At 44.1% G+C, this 21895-nt stretch overlaps 1 protein-coding gene across 12 annotated transcripts in view; it reads right to left on the reverse strand.

The window, feature by feature from the left end:
* Window positions 1-21895, reverse strand: part of PTPRT (protein tyrosine phosphatase receptor type T) — a 1054416-nt gene that overhangs the window by 136487 nt on the left and 896034 nt on the right. For all 12 annotated transcript variants that reach the window (XM_059407029.1, XM_059407023.1, XM_059407028.1 and 9 more), the window contains one exon: window positions 1744-1892. In XM_059407029.1, the coding sequence (XP_059263012.1) occupies window positions 1744-1892 (149 nt within the window). The remainder of the gene's footprint in view (window positions 1-1743; window positions 1893-21895) is intronic.

Genomic DNA, 21895 nt, shown 5'->3' on the forward strand with positions numbered 1-21895 from the left:
ATGTATACATATGTATATACACATATACATATATATACATATATATATACAAAATCACATTTTATATATATATAGACATGCTCACTAATTACTCACACACGATCTCTCCATATGTGTATACATATATATACATATGTATACATATATATACATATGTGTATACATATATACATATATGCATATATATGTGTATGTATACATACATATATATTTTATATAATATCTATTATATGTAGAGAGATATAGAGATATACACACACACAAACACACATGGAGAGAGCGTGTGTGAGTAATTAGTGAGTCTAGGGACAAGGTATACGAGTATTCATTTTACTATTTTTTCAACCTTTTTATAGGTTTAAAACTAATTTCTTTCCTCAGGCAGCATGTCAATATTTGAAAACGGCTATCGCTCCCCTCAGAGTTCAGGGTTCTTAACCAGTGTGCCTGCAGGAACTGTCTAAATGACTTTTACAAAATCCACATCCCACTTTACCCGTCATCTTCCTCCCCCTCTTCCCTCAGGAGATTTCGATTGAGTGGGTCAGGTGCACAGCCTACATATTTCTTTGAAAACTTTCTCAGATGGGTTCTGTGTTGGACCTGACGTTAGCAATCATGGGTCTGCATTAGCCTCAGAACCTGGATCCATCGGGAATTAGCTAAGACCCTCCGAAAAGGTCAGCCAATTGCATGGACCTTTGGATGCCTTAATCTACAAAATGGGGCCAATCATACAAAGTATCTTACAGGGTGTGGAGAGGACAAAGATGGTCAATAAATATTTCTTTCTTTTTTTTCCTTCATTTTCTCACGATCCCTCACCATGCCCAAATTGACCCTGTCTATGTCACTTTTACAAATTATGTTTTCTTCCATTCGTCACTGACGCAGTGTGTGGAGGACATTTGTCTATGCTCATATTTTTTAGAGTTTCTGAATTTCCCTAATCTGGAGCAGAGGCTGTGGGATCAAGCATTTCTAATAAAACTAGGAAAAAGACTAGCTTAATGAAAAATGAGTTAGCTCATTTTTAGCTCTCTTGAGTCTGACCACCAAGGTAGCTTTGAATGTTGCCAGTTCTGAGGTTCTCCTCTGGACTAGGGTTTGCCCTAAAATCTTAGCCACTTCTATTGGCTTGGGATCCTGTATCCACTCTGCATGAGGGCTCAGGGGCTCTTGACTGAACACTACTTGGAACACTGGCTCTGCGTTGGACCCGGCCAGGCTTGGGAGGTCTGGCTTGCAGGTCTGGATGTGTTACTCATCAGCTATGGGACACTGGAGAACTTGCTTCTCTGAGCCTCTGTTTCCTAAGCACTTAAAATACAAACCATTATAATCCATGATGCACCTACCTTACATAGTTTATATGAAACACTGTTTTGAAAACTGTATTCAATTCAGTATGGTATGTTTTTCTCGTTATGGGCGTAACCATGTCCTCTTTTTTAGGGAAAAAAAAAAGAAACCCCAAAACTGTTAATAGTTTTGTTAACAAGCAGTTAAGATGGTCTGCTCCCATTTCCATCTGCTTTGGGGGACAGTCTTAAATCCTTCTTTTCCCTCGAGATGGGCTGCTTCAAGTCTCTGCCAAGGAGAACCTTCATCCTTGGAACATCCCAGGAAAGCATCCTGAGCCCATGCCCTATAGCATCTAACCACTGTGAGGGGTCCGTAGCAGAGGTACCAGGGTCAAGCTGGACCATGGGCATTCCCTTACACTTAATTGGCTCAACTTACTGAATCCATTAACATCCTGAGAGCTAGAGGAGAAGCCTTCATCGTTGCGGCTGGTGCTGAGCTTGGTGGTGGGTTTGTCGGCTGAGGCCACAGGTCCCATCTCCCTCTGGGCTCCACTCTGTGTCTCCTTCTGCTTCTTGGCCAGCTTCCTTTGGGACATGTGCAAGGGGAAAAAATCACAGTTAGATGGTTTCAGTTGTATTAAAGGATTGGAAAGACCAGATTGCTCTTCTTTCCCACTCATCATCCTCAACTCCTGAACCTGTTTCATTCTCCAGAAACAGTCATGGTGGGTCCTCCAATGCCAAGGTGGAATAAGCCTAAGACCTCCTGAAATCATTAATGGCTTTCCTTTACTCAGAAATATGAGACTTAACCTGGCTCATTTCCAACAACAGGTATGTTCTTTACTTGAACTTAAAATGGGAAATCAATGAGACTTGGGTGATGCTTCCCTTGCTCTCCTTCCAAAGCGGGGGAAGAGATCAGATGGATCTTTCTGCTCCTAGGGCTCTGAATGAGATTCACAATGGAGAACTAAGAGACTAAGATTACAAAATAACACACCAACCAATGGTAGACTGAAGTAGGGTCTGCTGGTTGGTGAAGGGTAAGGCTGGGGGTGGGGGTAGTCAGCCTTGTAGATCAAAGGAGAAAACTGAAAGGTGAACTGGATGACTAACTATTCCCATAGGAATAAAAGATCCTCAGAACCAGGTGGTGTTCATAATAATACTAGCTTAAAGCAGTGGTTCCCAAACTCGGGTATAAATTAGAATCATTTCAAGAGCTGATAAAAGGACACAGACGCCCTAACTCATAAAGGCAGGGTAGAGGTGAGGTCAGTGTGTGGTCACCTAGTTCCCTAGATCACTCTGACATCATCCACTGAGGTTAGAATCATTGGCTTTGTCCAGGAAGGCCTGGGTTCATATCCCATCTCACCATCACCATCTCGCCATCCCATGACCCTAGCAAATTCTTTAACCTCTTCAAATTCTGAACTCATCCTCTATGTACAGGGGGAAACAACTGGGCCAGCGCCCCAGGGTCATGATGATTAAATGAGAGCAAGTGTGAAACACATCGAGCACAGTTCCAGGCACACAGAGAACATTCAACACGTGGCAACTGCTCTTCTTGCTTTTATGGCATCCCTACTGGTCCAACCTCATTCCGGGAGACCCACTGTGAAATCCCTAGATATCAAGTGGTAGAGATTTTGACACCTTCTGTAGCAGCTGATGGGTTAAAAAGCTCTTCATATGGATTTCAAATCTAACTCCCTTTAATGTTAACTGATTGTACTGAGATCTTTAGAAATACAAGAACATGGCTAATACCTCTTGCATGTAGCAATTCTTCAAATATTTCTAAAAAACCAACAAGGTTCCTCTGAGATTTCCCCACATTTCTGATTCTAAATATAGTTATTTTGTTCCTGTGATGTGATATCTTTGGGGTAAATTCTCCCAGGTCTGCTGCCCCATTTTGCACAGGTCTTGGCTTCAATTTCAAACTTGGTCACTCCTACCTCAGCACAAAAACAACAGGTCTCTCAGAGAAATCAAATTCAGCACCATATAAAAAATAACTTTCCAAAATGGAGCCTGTCTGGTCACAAAATAGGCTGTTCAAGAAGTAATGATCTCCCTATCAGAGGAGGTATGATACAAAACAATAATCCCAGACATAGAAGTATTTTTTAATTAAATATTTTATTTATTTGACAGGGAGAGACACAGAAAGGGAGGGAAACCAAGCAGGGGGAGTGGGAGAGGGAGAAGAAGGCTTCTCACTGAGGAGGGAGCCCGATGTGGGGCTCGATCCCAGAACCCTGGGATCATGACCTGAGCTGAAGGCAGATGCTTAATGACTGAGCCATCCAGGGACCCCTAGACCTAGAAGCATTTTAGGGTAGTTCATCTAGGATCAGTTCTGCTTTGATAGTATGATAGTAACCCCTTCGCATGGTCCATCAACGTAGACACGGTCTTCACAGAAAAATAACAGATGGCACACTCAAGAGGGGATAACTTGGGGACAGTTTATGTGTAAAAGGACTACTGCTGAAAGTAAGAAGGGTAAAGGAGAATGCAAGGTCCATTGTAATGACAGGTGAGCTGTTGGCCACCATGTGGGACAAGCAGAGGAAGCAGTGACCAGAACTCCCAAGGAGAGAGTTGTGAAGACAAGAGAAAACCACCTGCCCAGAAGAAGCAACTCTCTCTCAAGGGATCCAGCCGACCCCCCCCCCCCCCCAGGGAGGGAACTAGGGGCATAAACACCCTGACTACATCCTCCTCTCTCACCCTGACCCCCAAACAGTGGCTCTCATTAGCTAAACCCAGCTGGAAGCCGGGGGCATGGAGTCCATGTCGATCTGGCATTGAAAGCACAGAGCACAGTGGCGAGGCAGGAAGAGTGAATCTGGATCCAGGAAATCCCCACCAACAAGAGAATTTTATCTTCCCAATTTGGGCCCCAAGCTGAAGACAAATGCAGCCTAAAATGGAATTCTTCCCTTCTTTCCTTCCTACCTTTCCTTCCCCCCCCCCCACTCTCTTTCTGTCTCCCATTGGCCCGCGGAAAAGAATGGCCCTCAGGGAAAGGAATGCATCATTTGGTTAGGATGCTTTAGCTATAGGCATTGCGTTCCAGCTCAGACAGAAACAAGAAGGAGCAAAGCATTAGACCAGTTGGGCCTTTTCTCACCATCTCCAGGCCATCAGACTGGGGGCAGGGGGAGCACCAGCGAAAGAGAAATGAGTGGGTCTACTACGGATGACATTTCAACATTTTATTCTTCATTTATTATCAAAAAGGAGTGTGTTTAAAAATGTATATGTGACCTTCTTAATCATAAATTTGAAAAGATATACAGCAGATTCATTGCCTCTCTCTGAGCTCTCCTCACATGGCCCCAGCAGGAAACAAAAGGAAATCCAGGAAGAAAGTTAACTTTCAAACTAGAAGTGAGTGTGTACTAGAGGCTTTGATAGTTCTGTAAGGGCAGAACTCCCACCAATCTCCTTCCATTAAGGGTAAAATGATATGGGGAGAGTTGTCTCAGGCACAAATCCTTTGTTTCCAAAGGAATAATAATAATAATAAAACAAAGGTCTTGCTGCATCTATGAAAAATAGGCATTTAACAGAAATGTTTGGGTAGCTCTGAAAACCTGGATGAAAAATGAAAAATCGAGCTTCTCCAAAACATAGATATTTAAGAACTGGACAGCTAACCAAGTTGTAAAAACTGAGGAGGATGGCGTGTTTAGTATTTAAGCCCATGGCTGACAGTGTTTGCGGTGATAATGATACTCTGTGGCAATTTAAAAACGTATAGGCAGATCATATGATAGTTGTCTTTCTCTGCTTGACTTATTTCGCTAAGCATGATACGCTCGGTGAGTGCTGTGAAGTGTGTAAACCTGGTGATTCACAGACCTGTACCCTTGGGGATAAAAATATATGTTTATCAAAAATAAAAAAAAAATAGAAAAAAAAAACACGTATAGGCAGGTGTTTCGGCAACTGGCAAATACAGCTACAAAGCGGAAATAGAGGGAAAGGATGTAGAAGGAAATAAAACACAAAACCATAGTTTTGGAATCTGTATTGTATCAGAATTCAAAATTTAAGCATTAAAAGACCCTCTTGGCAATATAGGAAAAAATCATGTTTATTCTTATAATCATGGAGCTTAACTGATTCCCCTCCCTTTCTTTCCTTAGAAGAGGGGGAAATCCAAGCCTCTGAGTAGGGCATGAAACTCCCTCTGCCTATGGCTCTAGGCTTCAACTCAGTCTTATCTTCCACACACACGTCCTCTTGGGAAACACCAACTGCCTATCTTCTTTTTTTTTTAATAGTTTATTTATTCATTGGACAGACAGAGATCACAAGTAGGTAGAGAAGCAGGCAGAGAGAGGAGGAAGCAGGCTCCCTGCTGAGCAGAGAGCCCGATGCGGGACTCGATCCCAGGACCCTGAGATCATGACCTGAGCTGAAGGCAGAGGCTTAACCCACTGAGCCACCCAGGCGGCCCCCAACTGCCTATCTTCATCCCCAACAATTCCTCAACATTCTCCGCTCCTTAAAGTGTCCCCATTCTTCTCCATGGGCCACCTCCTCTGCATCCCCCAAGGCTCAGCGGTATTCAAATGCCACCTTTCCTTTGAGGTTTCTCTTGCTCCTCTAACTAGATTTGTGGTTTTCTCTTCTTGGCTGACTCATCCACTGTACAAATATTTATGGAGCACCTACATGTACCAGTCTCTGCTAGGTGTAAGATCACCATGACAAGAGCCAGACATGACTTTGACCTTCACAGAACACAGACACTACTGGCAAAGAAAGGTGCTAAACAGATAAATACAGAAACAAATATAAAATCACGAAAGTGGGGAGCCTGGGTGGCTCAGTGGGTTAAGCCTCTGCCCTCAGCTCAGGTCATGGTCTCAGGGTCCTGGGATCGAGCCCCGCATTGGGCTCTCTGCTTGGCAGGGAGCCTGCTTCCTCCTCTCTCTCTGCCTGCTTCTCTGCCTACTTGGGATCTCTCTCACTCTCTCTTAAATAAATAAATAAAATCGTTAAAATTTTTTTTTAAGTCACGAAAGTGATGAAAGCCAAGGAGAAGAAACACATGGAGGTAGGAACATGCCAACAGGTGATTTGAACCCTCTCAGTAGATTAAGGAAAGCTTTGTTGCCATGTCAGCTAAGCACTTGTCTAGTTGAACTGAAGTGAATTCAACTCTCCCACCCACTAGGGCAAGAACCTCTTGGGTGAAGGGCTTTTGACTTCTTGCACCTACTCCAATTTCTCGCTAAGTGTCTGGCACACAGCCAGGGCTCAATAAATTTGTTGTACAAATTTATATTTAAAAGTCTACAATTTGAAGTGCAGAAAAAATTGCCATGCTACTCTGACTGCAAATTATAACCACTTTAAAAAAAGATACATACAAGGAAAGAGGAAGAAAAAGGTGCACAAAATTAGTTTGTGACCTGAAATATTTCTACTTTATGAATATTTTTGGCTGACAACTTAGCATTTTCTTCCGGTGGTTGTCATAGAATTCTTGTGATGTTTGCAGAATTAATGGAATGTTTACAGAAGTCAGAATTTTTTTTTTTTTCACTTAGAGCCCATGGAATAGCCACAACCACAGAATGTTTTTTTTTTTTTTAAATCGCATAAAATGGTTACATGATAAATAGGATAGTCATATCACTCATGGAATCTTCAGATCCTTCAAGACTCAAGTACTTTTGACTTCTGAAACTTGGGATTTTTTTCCTCTAACTGTTCTGAGATTCTTGCCAACTGGGTCACACAATTTCACCAGCAGGGGGTACCAAACGCTGGTAAAAAGACAACATACATGGAAGCGTTTCTATTCCTCTACAGGGACATTTTTAGAGCTGAAGAATGTTTTAAGACCTGGCAATCCAAAGTTTACTCTTTCTGACAGGTGGGAACAATGTGATGTGACCATAGCTCTTGGCATTCTTTCTTCTCACCGATCACTCTGAGATCTTTCTGACCTTTGCTTGTGAGCTGAGTGAGTGTAGGTGGCAGGGGAGATGCCCCATGATGGACTGTGAGTCCTATGATTTATTCTCGGCACCACTCTTTATAAGGGGTAGCGTCAGGTGCGATGGCCCGAGGGAGAGGAATACGAGGCTGTGAAAGGTTCTGAAATCACACTTCGAGAGAAGGAGCGCAGGAAACAATGGGGATTATTTCTCAAGGAGAGGGAATATTTAGGAATGCTCTCTTCACTCATCTGATGTCTGGCTCTGTTGTGGCCCCAGGGAACAGAATTAGAAACAGGTTGGCTTGAGAAAAGGAAGAAAGAACCAACTAGAAGGGCTTGGGTCTCTCTTGGAAGTGCTGATGTCCCCACTATCCTTCTCATTTCTTCTTCTTTGGTGATCTTCTCTCTCTACATCTTTTAAGTCCCAACTCAAACGTCCCCTAGTCTTAGAAGTCTTTGTCTCCTTCCCAAAGTTAGTAGTGTCTTCCTCTTTGCTCACTGGTGTGTTGGGAAAATGTTTAATAAACACCTACTTTGGACCAGTAGCTCTTAGAAAGAGACCATGATGTAAAAAACCAGGCATGGCCCTTGCCCTGCTTAAGCTTTCAGAAGAAATGAGCATTCCATCACTGGAAAAGTTGAAGTAGAGACTGAGAAGCCACTTGGGAAAGAGGCAGTAGGGAATTCTGCCATCTGGATTCTGTAAAACCCTTGAATCTATTCTGGGCTGGGAACGGGAGGCTCCAGCCAATTGGGGGAGGGTCCTGGGGGCTCCCCATAGCATGAAGAGCTATGCCCATGCTCCTACGGAGACATGGAGAAGGCATTCTTTCTTTTCCCCACAGGGGTCTTCCTTTGACCCATCCTCTATTGGTATCTCTGGACAGACCTTCCTGGGGAGCAACAAAGATGAGGACACTGGAGCCAGAGAGAGATCCTCAGCCCATAGAAAGTGGACAAAGAAAACACAACTGAGGCTCGACTCCTATTACAAGCTGGCCCTCTCCCCTTTGGAGCCAGGTTGTCCCTGAGCTGGCAAGATGGAATCTTTAATTGAAGTTATTCATCAGAAATATAAGGGAACTGAACCATCCGCTCATTTTACTCAAGAAGAAATAGGCCCGGACAGAGGAGGGGCTTAGCCAAGGCACATGGCACAATGGCAGAGGCCACAGGACCCAAACCCTGCTTTCTATCTGCCAGCGCAGGACACCTGTTCGAACAACCCTCCACCTCTCTTTTTGGAATGAAATGAGAAGTGCCAATTCCGTCCATGGTACACATGATTTTCGTCCCTTGTGAATGCAGCAAAACCTCATTAATCCAAACCTCACTAACTCAGAATTACTGTAATTGAGGCAGGGGCTGGGCTACACCGCATCATAGTTGATAGCATAAATGAGGCTATGGATATGTGCAGAATTTAAAGGAGAACACACCACTTTCTCTCAGGAGGCAGAATGGCAAAGCAGTTAACACACTGGCTTTGGTGCCAGACAGCCTGGCATCAGAACCTGGCTCCGTCTCAGACGAGCTGTATGAGCTCTTGCAAGTTACTCATCCCTCTGCATGTCAGTTTCCTTCAGTCTGAAAAGAAGGAACAACAGTGCTTTCCCAGAAGGTGGTTGTGATGATGAAACGGTATGTGACTGGCAAAGCAGTGATCCTAGTGCATGGTATACAGTAAGCACTCAATACATGCTCTCTGGTAATCTTTTAAATACAGGAGACAGCCATATTAATTTAAACAGCCTCATTACTTATTAAATAGGAATCTTCTCAAGTGGGTGTCCTGAAGAATGCCTTTTCTCTAGAAACATCCTTTGATGTGTCCTAGAGCCACACTTCTCAACCTTGGCTACACAAATCATTTGGGGAGCTTGAAAAATTACCGATGAGCTTCTAGTTTAATCGGTTTGGGGTTCAGCCTGGGCATGGGGGTTTTCAGAAGCTCTCCAGGTGATTACCATGTGCCACCAATCTTGAGCACCACCGATGTAGAACAGTGTTGTCTTTGGACCAGCAACATCAGTTTCACCCGGAAACATATTAGAAATGCAATTTCTCTGGCCCCACCCCTGACCTACGGAATCAGAAACTCTGGATGATTAATAATCTTTCCAGGGAATTCTAGCACAAGCTAAAGTTTGAAGACCCTGGTGTTGAGAATCCACTCTTCGGCTGGTCTGAATCAGTGAAGAGTCCCTATCACGTTTCACTTGTGGAAGTGGAGGGACCAAGAGGTAGGAGATCTAGGTGCCTGGGTGGCTCAGTAGGTTAAGCCTCTGCCTTCAGCTCAGGTCATGGTCTCAGGGTCCTGGGATCAAGCCCCGTATTGGGCTCTCTGCTCAGCAAGGAGCCTGCTTCCCCTTCTCTCTCTGCCTGCCTCTCTGCCTCCTTCTGATCTCTCTTGCTCTGTCAAATAAATAAATAAAATCTTAAAAAAAAAAAAAAAGAAAGAAAAAGAGGTAGGATATCTGGATGCCAGCTTAGGTCTCCTGATCCCCTACTGAGTCACTGGGGACATGACCTTTCCCCTTTCGGGATATTGATTTCACTACAAGGGGCAGTTGGTATCTTAGAACCAAGGCAAGAAGAGATGCTTTTTAAATGACTGTCCTTGGTTGCCTTGGGTCCCCTCCTAAAGATACATTGAAATCCTGACCTCTGGTACCTGTGAACGTGACCTTCTTTGGAAACAGGGTCTTTAGAGATGGAATCAAATCAAGATGAAATCATTAAGGTGGGCCTTACTCCAAAAGGTTTAGTATCCTTACAAGAAGGAAATTTGGAAATTTGGATGGAGACATGAAGGGAGAAGACATGTGAGGACAGAGGTAGAGAATGGAGAGAGGCAGCTGGAAGCCAAGGGTTTCCAGTATCCCCCCGAAACTAGGAAGAGGCAAGAAAGGATTCTACTCAAGAGTTCTAGAGGGAGAACGACCCTGCCAACGTTTCAGTTTCACACTTCTACCCTCTGAAACTGAAAGGGAATAAATCTGCTTGTTTGCAGCCGTCCAGTTGGTGCTACTTTGTTATGAAGCCCTAGGAAACAAATAACATTCTCATGAAACAATAAATACCAAATTTATTTCACTTCTTTAATAAACACATATATAATAGCACTTATTCCATGCTAGGCACTATTAAGGCTATCACAAACACAGAGTATTGACTCCTTTAATTCTTCTAATTACTATATGAGATTGGGAGCTTTACATCCTCATTTTACAGATGAGAGAGGGAGGCCGAGAGAGTGGAAGGAACTCACTGAAAGCCCACCCAGGCTTTAAGAGATGTAGCTGGGATTCAAACTCAGGCAGTCAAGCCTCTGAATGTTCTCTAAGGTTCCTTGCTAAGTCATGCTTGGCCAAGGGCCTACATATATCCACCCTCATCCCAAAGTTTTTTCAGCTGGTTCCCTTCCTTCCCAGGCAAACACACACTCACACACATATGTACACAGATGGAGGCAGAAAGCTCACACTCATACCCACTCACATCCAGTCTGCTCATGGCCTCTGCGGGGTAACCATTCTGGAAAGTAGCTGGTGGGTCCTTCCTCTCTGACCCCCATCACCGTAGCCTGGGGCTTCTATGTGTCTCCACCAGAATGGCAAGGTTATAGAAGTAACTGTAACACATCCCATCATAACTTAAAAGGCCAAAGGACCCCAGCCAATACCTGTTACCTCCATCTTTCTGCTCTCTTGCCCTCCATGTCTATGCCTCTACCTGTCTGCTTCTGCTTCTCTCTTCTGGATGTGACTGCTCTTCTCTCTTCCTTTCCTGGGTTTCCTCTCTTCTGTATCATACTCTTTCCACTAAGGACAGAGTCAGACTCAGTCTGACCATCCTCTAGAGGGCTGGCAGGAGAACCAGTGCAGCAGGCCTAAGACAGGTGCCAGGCCCTCCTCCCATTGGCCATATGGCCACACCACCCCTTGGACCCTGAAGCAGGACCCAGACCCAGTCTGGAGCCAGCTCCCTGATTTACTAGCTATGTGCCCTTGGAAAATTACTTAGCTTCTTTATAACTCAGTTTCCTCATCTTTAAAAATAGGGATTAATTACAGTGAATTCTTATGACAACCATTTGCAATAGAAACTGACTTATAAATACTAAGCACTTACAGTAGGATCTGTCATCCATCAAATAAGTTCTCTACAAGTATTTGTTAAATAATAAGCAACAAGAAGGGAGTACATGCCTCACAGGAATCTGTGGTTGAGACAGCAGCAAGTGCCCAGAATGCTTTCAGGCCACTGAGCTCAGAACCCCCTGGGCTAAGCAAAGAGCCCTCTGTTCTCAGGGCTGTGGAAATGGACTTTGGCTCTAGACAAACGTGGTTCTAACCTGCTGTGTAATCATAATTGTGTCTCCATCTTTGAGACTATGAGACTCAGTTTCCTTCTCTGTAAAATGGTATTTGATAAGCTCTTGTTCGCAGAGTTACTCTGATGATTAGAAATAAGAGGTGTAAACTCCCCAGCACGGTCTTTGGCATGTAACCGACATTCCGTAAATGCCAGTGTTTTTTCTCTCCCTTCTTCACACTAGCAGTCTGCATGCTTTTTCCCTGCTTTATTTTTACCTTAATTTTGTGTTTCATCTGCTCCTTGGGATGAGCGCTGCAGGGAACCAACGTGACGACTTTTCTCCCCTGCCCTCCTCACTCCATCCGTATCTTGCTTGGAGGACCACAAACCAAGCCAGACACTCCGGCAGATGTTTTTCTCTCGCAATCACACTCTGATCCTCAGTTTCAGGTCATTAGAGGTTACAGAGTTAAGTTCTCTGGGCTGGAATGGTCTTTGGGGTTCTCAGGAGCATTCTTCCATCCTAACTTGGGAGACCCCTTTCCACGCCTCAGCACGTGGCCATCCAACCCCTGATTGCCAACTCCGGTGACAGGGACTCCTCCCCTCTGCAGCCCTTCGAGAGGGGCAGGTCCCTACCTGGGAATGTTCTCCTCTGAGCTGCAGCTGAGCTGAACTCCGTCTCCTGTCTACGTCCTCCTGGAGGCTGGTCTGCCCGCTCTGCCCATCCAGCCTAACCATGGATGGATGCACCACCCCGAATCCTTCAGACTTTATCCAAAGCAACCTCTTCCAAACCATCTTTCCTCATTGTCGAGGCTCCTTGGCTCTTCCTTCCCCAGCTCTGTGAACCTCCTTCTGCATTCCCCATCCCCATGCCCACACTTCTCAGATCTCAGGCCAGGGCACACTTTCTTTCTCACCTCTCACTCCAGGCCTTCAGTTCCCATCCAGAAACCACACTGTCTTGCCAGATGGCCAGCCCCCAGGGTCACCCTCCCTGCTAGACTGTAACCACATGAGCAGGGGCCACGCTGGCCTCATGCACTTCCCATGCCCCGGGGCCCCGGACAGCTTCTGGTGCAAGCACTGTAGAGTTAATGAATCCACAGATCACAGATCTTTCAAGCTCCATTTCAAGCACTATGTCTTCCAGGAGGCCTTATCTGATCTCTCCCTGATGGGACAATACCTCCACTTCCTAGCCTTGTCATCTGCCTGCCACTCTCACCATCCTTCATTATAATCATTTGCATAATATGCATTAGGTTACATTTCTCTTTTCTCTAGCACCTAGTTCAGCACTTGGCTCAGTGTCATAAAAGCTTTAAAAATATTGACTGACTAAATGAACGAATGAATGAGTCACACTTTTAATTCCTTTACTGTTCCTCAGTTTCCTATTTGAGGGTGCCCATGACTTTGACCTGACACGTCTAATCTATTTCTGCCCCAAGTGTTTGTCCTGGAGTGGTACAAGTGGGCCTTTCTCTACAGATGGTGTGTACAGTGATTCTCAAACCTGAGGGCGCTTCAGGGTCACCTGAGGGCGTGTGAGAGCAGGGATGGTTTCGTTCGACCCTCAGAGATCCTGATTTGGTGAGTCTGAGGCAGGACCCGAACATGTGCATTTCCAAGTTCCTAGGAGATGCTGGGACTATCCTTGGAGAACCAGTCTATGGGATGTCACCCCCTGCCCCAATGGGGAGCACATAGCATTTATCTGCTGCCTCTTCTCCTAAATCAGTCATCTCCAACCTATTCCCATCTCCCACCTCACCCATTTCTCCCAAAACTGCCAGTGGGCATAATATACTCTTAAGTATTCCTATTTTCTTAGGACTTTATCCTAATGAAAGAATAAAATGGAAAGAAAAAAAACATATATTCTGTAGGTCACATTGGAAACCAGCTTTGTGTATGCCAGGGGTTCTTTATCTCAGCGCTACTGACAGGTGGGGCAGGATAATCTTTTGTTGAGGAGGCTGTCCTGCGAGGGCTTCTACCCACTGCATTCCAGCCACTCCTCTCACTCCCAGATGCGACACATCAAAAATGTCTTTAGGCATTGTCACATGTCCCCAGGGGGAGGCTGGGGAGGGCAGGATTGCCCCTGATCTACAAGCACAGGTATAGACGTGTGAGTGTAATAGTTTAACATGCAGTAAGTACCACTGTGTGCTCGGTATCTTAAAAACACCTATAATCCTCCCAGCAACACTATAAGGGAGTGATCATTTCTTTTGTTTTAGAGGTGAGGGATTGGAGGCCCAGAGGTTAATCCCAAACTCATAAAACAGGTAAAGGGACCAGGTGGGATTGGAGCCTCAAGTCTCCGGGCTGCAGAGCTTGCTCTCTCCTGGAGCCCACGCTGCCGCTTCTCTTAAAGAGCCAAGCACCAGTCACAGCCTTGTAAATGACTACCGACAGGGGACCGGTTCAGTAAATGATGGTGCATCCCCTGGATGGAATATTATGCAGCTATTAAAATGATGGAGTGCCTTTAAAAATGAAAACTATGTAACAACACTGAAGAATGCCAAATGGCTTACGTTAAGTTAAAAAAAAATAAAAAACAACAAAACTAGACAAAGAAACTGGGTCTGCATTGTGACTGCCACTGGAGGACATGTCTCCTACACTAATGTGTTCTAGGGAAGGTATTAAGGTATTAAGGACAATTTTTATTTCTTCTTTGATATCCATTACTGCTATCAGAACGTCTCTGCAATCATTATTTTTAAGTAGTCTCAGGGTAATAAAATTCAAGATGTTCAGTTTGTCACAGGTCTTTCTTCCACCTGAATTAGTAGAACGAAAGCGTCTTTAAATCCTTTGCGTAGAGCAGGGGTTTGACACACTCTCACTTCCCCTCAGAGAGCCCTGTTGCATGTATGTTTCTGAACCAGGACATCTCTCCTTGAACTGACCAGCATCCCTGAGGCGCAGCGAGCTGGAAATGCGGAAGAAAACATCGCTGAAGGCATCGGTGTGGCTCACTCCGGGAGCCGGGGCTGTGAGGAGCCCGCAGCCTGTGAACAGCAGATGTGTCTGTCTGTCAGAGGGTACAGAGCAGCGTACCGGCTTCATACATTATGCATCAAGAGTGGCCTGGCACCCTGGCCTGGCCGTGCGGGAGAAGGCTTGCATAAGGAACATCTGATGAACTGATTGGAATGTCAAAATGTCATTAAGGATAAATTAATGGATGTGTTGCTTTGGCTGTAAGAGGCAGTGCCAGCAAGACAACAGGCTGCCGGCGGGCTGTTCCCTAGCCCAAGACAGACGGCGTTTGCAATGGAGATTCATGGTCTTTATGCAATGTGAGGTGCTTTGCAGGGAGAAGAATCAACAGAAATGCTCCAGCACTTAAGCACCGTAAAATCACAAGCATGAGATAAATTAATTAGTGTACACTAGGAAGGCGGCTGGTCTGTCTGCACTCCTGGGGAAAGCTAGAATGGATGGCACTGGGTTGGAGAGGATGGGTCTCAACACCAGACTCCTAAAGAAAGCAATTGAATTTAATGTGTAATCATAAACTGCAGCTGATGGAAAGATAAGTCTGGTCTGCATTTTTTTTTTTCCTACGGATACCATTTCTGTCTACTGCTTCAAGCTGTTTGTGTCTTTGGGTCTTGTATCTTAGGTGATCAGGGAGACTGGAACCCACTGCCACTTGCTTCTAATGCCACGGGGGATATCACAGTAACTCAACACAGGGGAAGCCCTCTGGGAAGCCTGACTTCCCTGGGACATCCAAGGTAACAGTGGTCTATGATTCCGGGATGGGAGGCTCACTACTACACATGCAGCCTATTCTACTGCTCAACAAGCATTGTTAGAAAGGCCTTTCTTAGGCTCTCTAGCATCTTTCTCCTTGCAGCTTAGCCACAACAACAACAACGCAATAATGAAAGTACCTAACGCTTACGAGGCCTTTGCCAAGTACCAGGATCTATGTTCTTGTCAAGTTACCAACAGATCTTGTATCCTCTCCACTTTGCAGTAATAGGAAACTGAAGAACAGAGAGGGTAAGAGACATGCCCCAGACCACACAGCTGGTGCATGGCAGAATCAAGATTCAAACCCAGGTCTGCCTAAAACTAAGTCTTACCGTCCTCACTATCCCGTAACTCTAACTTCCGTAACTCCCGCTCATGGACTAGAGCCTTGCTTTTAGAGCAATTCAGAATGCGAGAAGGCAAGATACGTGGAGCTAATATTTTGAGCACATACTGGGTTCTTTGGCTAAGTATCTGGCCTAGGTTAGCCTAACCTTTTTTCCTTTAATTTTTTTTTTTATTTGAGGACAGTTGACACACAATATTACATCAATTTCAGGTGTAAAATATAGTGATTCAACTTCTGTGTTAGATTATGTTCACCACAAGTGTATCTACCATTGGTCACTATACAGCACTATTTTATATATATATATATATATATATATATATATATATATATATATAATATCCTAATATCATTGCCCATAATTCTTATTCTATCTTATTCCCACGACTCACTCATTCTGTAACTAGAAGCCCGTATCTCCCAGTCTCTTTCCCTCATTCTGTCTGTCCCCCACCCCCTTCTCTCTGGCAGCCATCAGTTTGTTCTTGGTATTTATAGGACTGATTCTGCTTTTTGGTATATTGGTTTTTTTTCTCATTTATTTATTTTCAGCATAACAGTATTTATTATTTTTTTTCACCACACCCAGTGCTCCATGCAATCCGTGCCTTCTATAATACCCACCACCTGGTACCCCGACCTCCCACCCCCCGCCCCTTCAAACCCCTCAGATTGTTTTTCAGAGTCCATAGTCTCTCGTGATTCACCTCCCCTTCCAATTTACCCCAACCCCCTTCTCTCTAACTCCCCATGTCCTCCATGCTTTTTGTTATGCTCCACAAATAAGTGAAACCATATGATAATTGACTCTCTCTGCTTGACTTATTTCACTCAGCATATTGTTTTGTTTTTTTAAAAAGATTCCATATGAATGAAAGCATATGGTATTTATCTTTCTCAGTCTAACTTACTTCACTTACCATAATACCCTCCAGGTCCATCTATGTGGTTACAAATAGCAAGATCTCATCCTTTTTTATGGCTGTACAATATTCCAGTGTGTCCGTCTGTACACACACACACACACACACACACACCCCACACATACCACTTCTTTCTTACCCATTTGTCTTGTCTAATCTTTCATGCAATAGCCCTGTTTGCTTGAAATAAGGTACTATTTCTCTACTTGAGACCTCTCTTTTTTGTCTTTTTTTTTGTTTCCACATACATTAGAATCAGGTGCATGTCTATATATTAACAATGAATAATTAGGATATGAAATTTAAGAAATGGTACCATTTACAGTAGCATGGAAAAAAAAAAAAAGAATCATTCAGGTATAATTCCACCAAAACATGCATGGGACCTGCATGCTGAAAACCACAAGTGGGTGATAAAATAAATCAAAGTAAACCCACACAAATGGAGAGACACCTGTGTTCCTGGGCCAGATGTCAGGATATTGTTTGATGTCAGTTCTCACCAAACTGATCTATAGATTCAACACAAGCCCAAACAAAATCAAGCACAATTTCCTCCAGGTACCAATGGCTGACTCTAAAATGCCACTGTACACTTATTTTTAAAGAAAGAAATGGTGGGGAGGGCTTCAAACCTCAATTGTCCAGAAAATGAAACCACACACTTGTTGTCTTACTAAGTATCATATTCATCTGGGTACATTTTTTAAGTTACATGTTTTCTCTAGGACTGGCATAACTGAATTTGAATAAAGTCCTCTCCATGGCAGAAGCTTATTTGTAAGAAAAAAAATAAACAAAGACACATTAAGAGACAAAAGTTTATCCTATAAAATTAAAAATGGGACTTGGGGCACCTCAGGGGCACAGTTGGTTGATTTTGGCTCAGGTCATGATCTCCCGGGCTGCGAGATCAAGCCCCACGTTGGGCTCTGCACTCACCACGGAGTCTGCTTGAGTTTCTCTCTCCCTCTCCATCCGCCCCTCATCCCCACCCACCCCACTCTTTCTCTCTGAAGTGAACAAATCTTACCAAAAAAAAGGTGGGACTCAAGAGGCCTATTTAAGAAACAAATCACCTTGTCTTTAATCTTTGTCCTTCTTTCTCCAATGCAGATTATAAAATTTCTTCCAATTATAAAAAGATGATTGACTTTGATCTTGTTCAAGTTTTGTCCCATTTATTATGGTGAATGTATTTTATGGAAGAAAGGGGTTGGTACAGGTTTTTTTTTTTTTTTTTCCTCCAATCATAATTTGGAGCAATGTTTATAAACTTTCAGGTAGTGACCGACTCTGGACTTTATTCATTGCATATTCTGTCTGGTCTCTGAGGGCGTAATTCTGACGAGCTCTGGTGCCAGATCCCTGTCACACCCACCTCCCAATCCATCCTAAGAACATGGTACCAGTAACGGGCCAGTCTGTTCCATGAATTTCTTTCAAATAGTCTGTGGCCCTCATCAGTTCGGTAAGCCCTCATTTCCCTACATTTAAGAGGATACTTCCTCCCTTGAAAGTTATAGGAGATACCTGTATAAAGGTACTGTGTAAAGTGCAAAACACGTGTAGACCTAAAACATAAAATACAATAACGCTACAAGGCACTGAGCACCTACTATGTACCAGGCCCAGACCCAGATGGTGTACACGCAGTGCTTTCTCTTATGCAATCCTGGTAAAGCCCCCCAGGAACCCTCCAAATCTGGTATCGCTGCCCTCCTTCTACAAATGAGGAAACACAGGCTCAGAGAAGTTAGGTTAGAAAGTGGCAGAGGCCAGGATTCAAACACGAATGCAGTCCACGTCTTCTTTCTATAACACTGCTTCTAGGTACTGAGTATGGTTTTCCTCGCCATTCAGAGCTAAGGCAAAAGCACTTTTGAATTCCTACAAGAGGTGAAAGACAAGAAGACAGAATTATCATTTCTTGATCAAACTTCTTCTAGCTTAGACGGCTGGAAGACACCTGTGTGGTAACACAGTGGACGTATACACTTTGAATGAGCCATCAGTCTCCTGGAAAACTCCTCACATCTTCTTGGTAGTTTTGCAGTATAAAGCAGAGCCAAAACAAAAGAATGGTATGAGATCCCTTATTAACCATATGTGAGTTTAGATTTTTCACCACAAGTTCTGTCTTCATCAGTAGATGTCCAAATCATAATGACGTGGGAAGGGAGAATAAAGTAAAATAGAGACTATCTAAGCTTTTCTTGATTTCTAATATAATGTCCCTCATCACTAAGCTGTTTTCCAAAACAAAGCAAGCCGTCTTTAATCTTGAGGCTCAGTTTGGTTTATAACCTTAATAGACCTTATATTTCACTCTTTACAAAGTCAAGTCTTCCAGTAAAAACAGGGTCTTGACCACACCAACCTTTTAGCCCTTCCACTTAAAAAACATGGACAGTTGTAATACACCCAACAATCCCTCACCCTCCTAGAATATCCTGCACAGTGGCTCAAAGCCATTGGAATGAGCTCCAGAATGAAGCTCAGCCAATATTCTTTTATTTTGTTAAAAAGCAGATTTCAAAAAAAAAAAAAAAAAAAGCAGATTTCATAAGCAGACGTACTGGGCTTCTTGAGGTTTCAGTGATGAAAGGAACGCTCATGAACACTGATTTCTCAGGAAACTGCTCATGGCGGAGGGGTCTTTACTCCTCATGGTAGCACCAACACCACTAAGAGAAGTGATTGTTATGAGAAATTAAATGCTATTTTAAAATGTGTCTGGAGCATTTTTGCCATTCGTTAAATGGCCTCTACACATTTGTGAACCGCATACAGATTGTCTACCTCAATATCTAAAGGAAGGAAATGGTGCTGGCCAATAGGGCTCTGTCTTCTAGGGCTCTGCCCTCCAAACTCAATTTCCACTAATATAACCAAAGCTATGTCTATACGATGATACAGTGGAATCAAATTCTCAGGTAAGGTTCTGGGTTAAGCAGACCTAAGCAGGCCCTCGTGCTCATCTTCTAAATGCCGATATGCCATGACCCTATAATTCTCAAGCTCTCTCAGATGGATGGTTTTCAGCCCTGGTTTCAGATCAAAGTAACCATTACAACCAAAGTAAACCACGTTTAAAATGTGTAGCCATCCCTTGACACCAATGGAATCAGTTCTCCAGTCTTTATAGGTTTGGCTTACAGTACCCTTCCTACCTCACTGCCCTCCCCAAACACGCACCAATCCTCTGAGCTCTGCTCCCAGGAAGGGGGCAACATACCCAGTGGGACAATGGGGCTGTTCACAAGAGAGTGTATGTTCTGCATTCTGCCTTCTGAGGAACTTGCCTCTTTTAAGGCAGGTTTTGGCAGCCACATTACCAAGGACAGACCTGTCATTCCCCAGCCCCGATTTTAGAAATCGCCAAGGGTAGTAGACCTTCTACCTCCAACCCCAGCCATTTTTCTGACCACTGGTCTACAAAGTCTTCTTGTGTTGAAATGACATTGTCCACCTTTGTGGTGCTGGCCACAATCATTAACTGACTGTGATCTCTCCCACTGATGTGGGGTGGATGGATGCCAGGAGAAAGGGCATTTATCCGATTACTCAGGGGAGAAATTATGTAAGTTTAAGCACCACTATCTACAACTGTTTGACTTCATTCTGTCTGACAAATTCTTCTTCCATTTAACTTGTGTTTGGAAGTTACAACTTCTGTCTTCCCCCAACCTTGACACAGCCAACCACAGCTCTGTCCTAGCTCAGCTTTGTCATTTAATAAATGACAATTCCCCTGGCACACATACTATGTCATTCAATTTCTTTAAGATTTTATTTATTTTGAGAGAGAGAGAGAGAGAAAGCATGGGTTTGGGGGAGGGACAAAGGGAGAGGGAGAATCTGAAGCAGACTCCATGCTGAGCATGGAGCCCGACGTGGGGCTCAACCTCGTGACCCTGAGCCAAAATCAAGAGTTAGATGCCTAACCAACTGAGCCACCCAGGTGCCCCTCATTTCATGGTTTAAGAAAATCTCATGAATTGGGCACTACAATTCCCAGTTTATAGGTAAGAAATAAACTCAGGATGCTTAGGATTCACAGCTGCTCCGTAGTAGGTCTGGGACTCATACCTTCTCCCTCCTCTTTTCTTGTTCTCTCTACTCCATTCTTTTCTTCCCAAGTTGCTCTCCAGCACATCAACTAGTTATACAATGTGTGTGTGTGTGTGTGTGTGTGCATTTCTAGACAGTGGGGCCAAGGAGAAACATGGGTGTCATTTTTCCAGTGAGGGGTCCTGTGTCTTTCCCCTGCCAGGCATCCTATTAAGCCCTTTGGCCCCCAGATGTCTTTCCTCGAAGTAGATTGGGTGACTTCTACCTTTGCATTGTCTTCACCTCCCTCTTTCATGTACCCTCAACATTCTTTTATAACTTTCATGGGCAACTAACAAGGGCAAGTTGCCTTTTCAGCTGTGAGCTTCTTGAGAGAAGGACACTTCTTTCTAAACACTTGACACCTAGCTCAGTACTTAGCACAAGAGTAACTGCTCTGTAAACGTTTATGAATGAGAGAACATGTCGCTTAAACAGTTCAGTCTTTCTAAAATGTGGGTGCTGTCGCTCCCATTTTCCAGATGAGACACTGAAAGTGGGATTGTGTCCATCGTGTCCAGCGCCCTAAGCTGCTGAGCCAGCATGCCCAGGGCTCTTTCCTGCACAGCACATTTTTATCTGCCTGATGATACCTTGTTAAGTACCTCCAAGCCCAACCAGACAACTAGGTAATAAGTGGGAAAGCACTTTGGAAGAGATAAAGTTGTATACACAAACGCGATGTAATCATTATCATCATTATCAACATTGCAGAGCTTAACTAAAGCACTTCCTTCCATTAAAAGCACGGGCGTTGAAACACTTAGAAAGGCATTTTCTAGTCTGTGCCTCTGGATCCTATCTTTGCAACAGCCTTAGCTGCAAGAGACATTCCCACTCTGGGGATACTTGCTAAAGGCAAGTGCTTTCAGGGTTAAACCCATTGCTGCCCTGGAGGGCCCTGAGGAGTGCCGTGGTGGGCACTTCTGACCCTTGCTCTCTCCTCTGGCCGAATCAGCGGTTGCTACAGTCTCTTCTGTGATACACAGTGAGCTCCCCCAGTGGGGGCTATGGATGAAGATGCCCACAGCCTCCCGCCCAGGACAAACACACGTGAGAATCAAATGCCTGTGAATGAATCACTGTCCGAGAAAGAACTTTTTAGAGTTTACTTATC

The sequence above is a fragment of the Mustela nigripes genome, chromosome 7, assembly GCF_022355385.1.
Source record: "Mustela nigripes isolate SB6536 chromosome 7, MUSNIG.SB6536, whole genome shotgun sequence".
NCBI lineage: Eukaryota > Metazoa > Chordata > Mammalia > Carnivora > Mustelidae > Mustela > Mustela nigripes.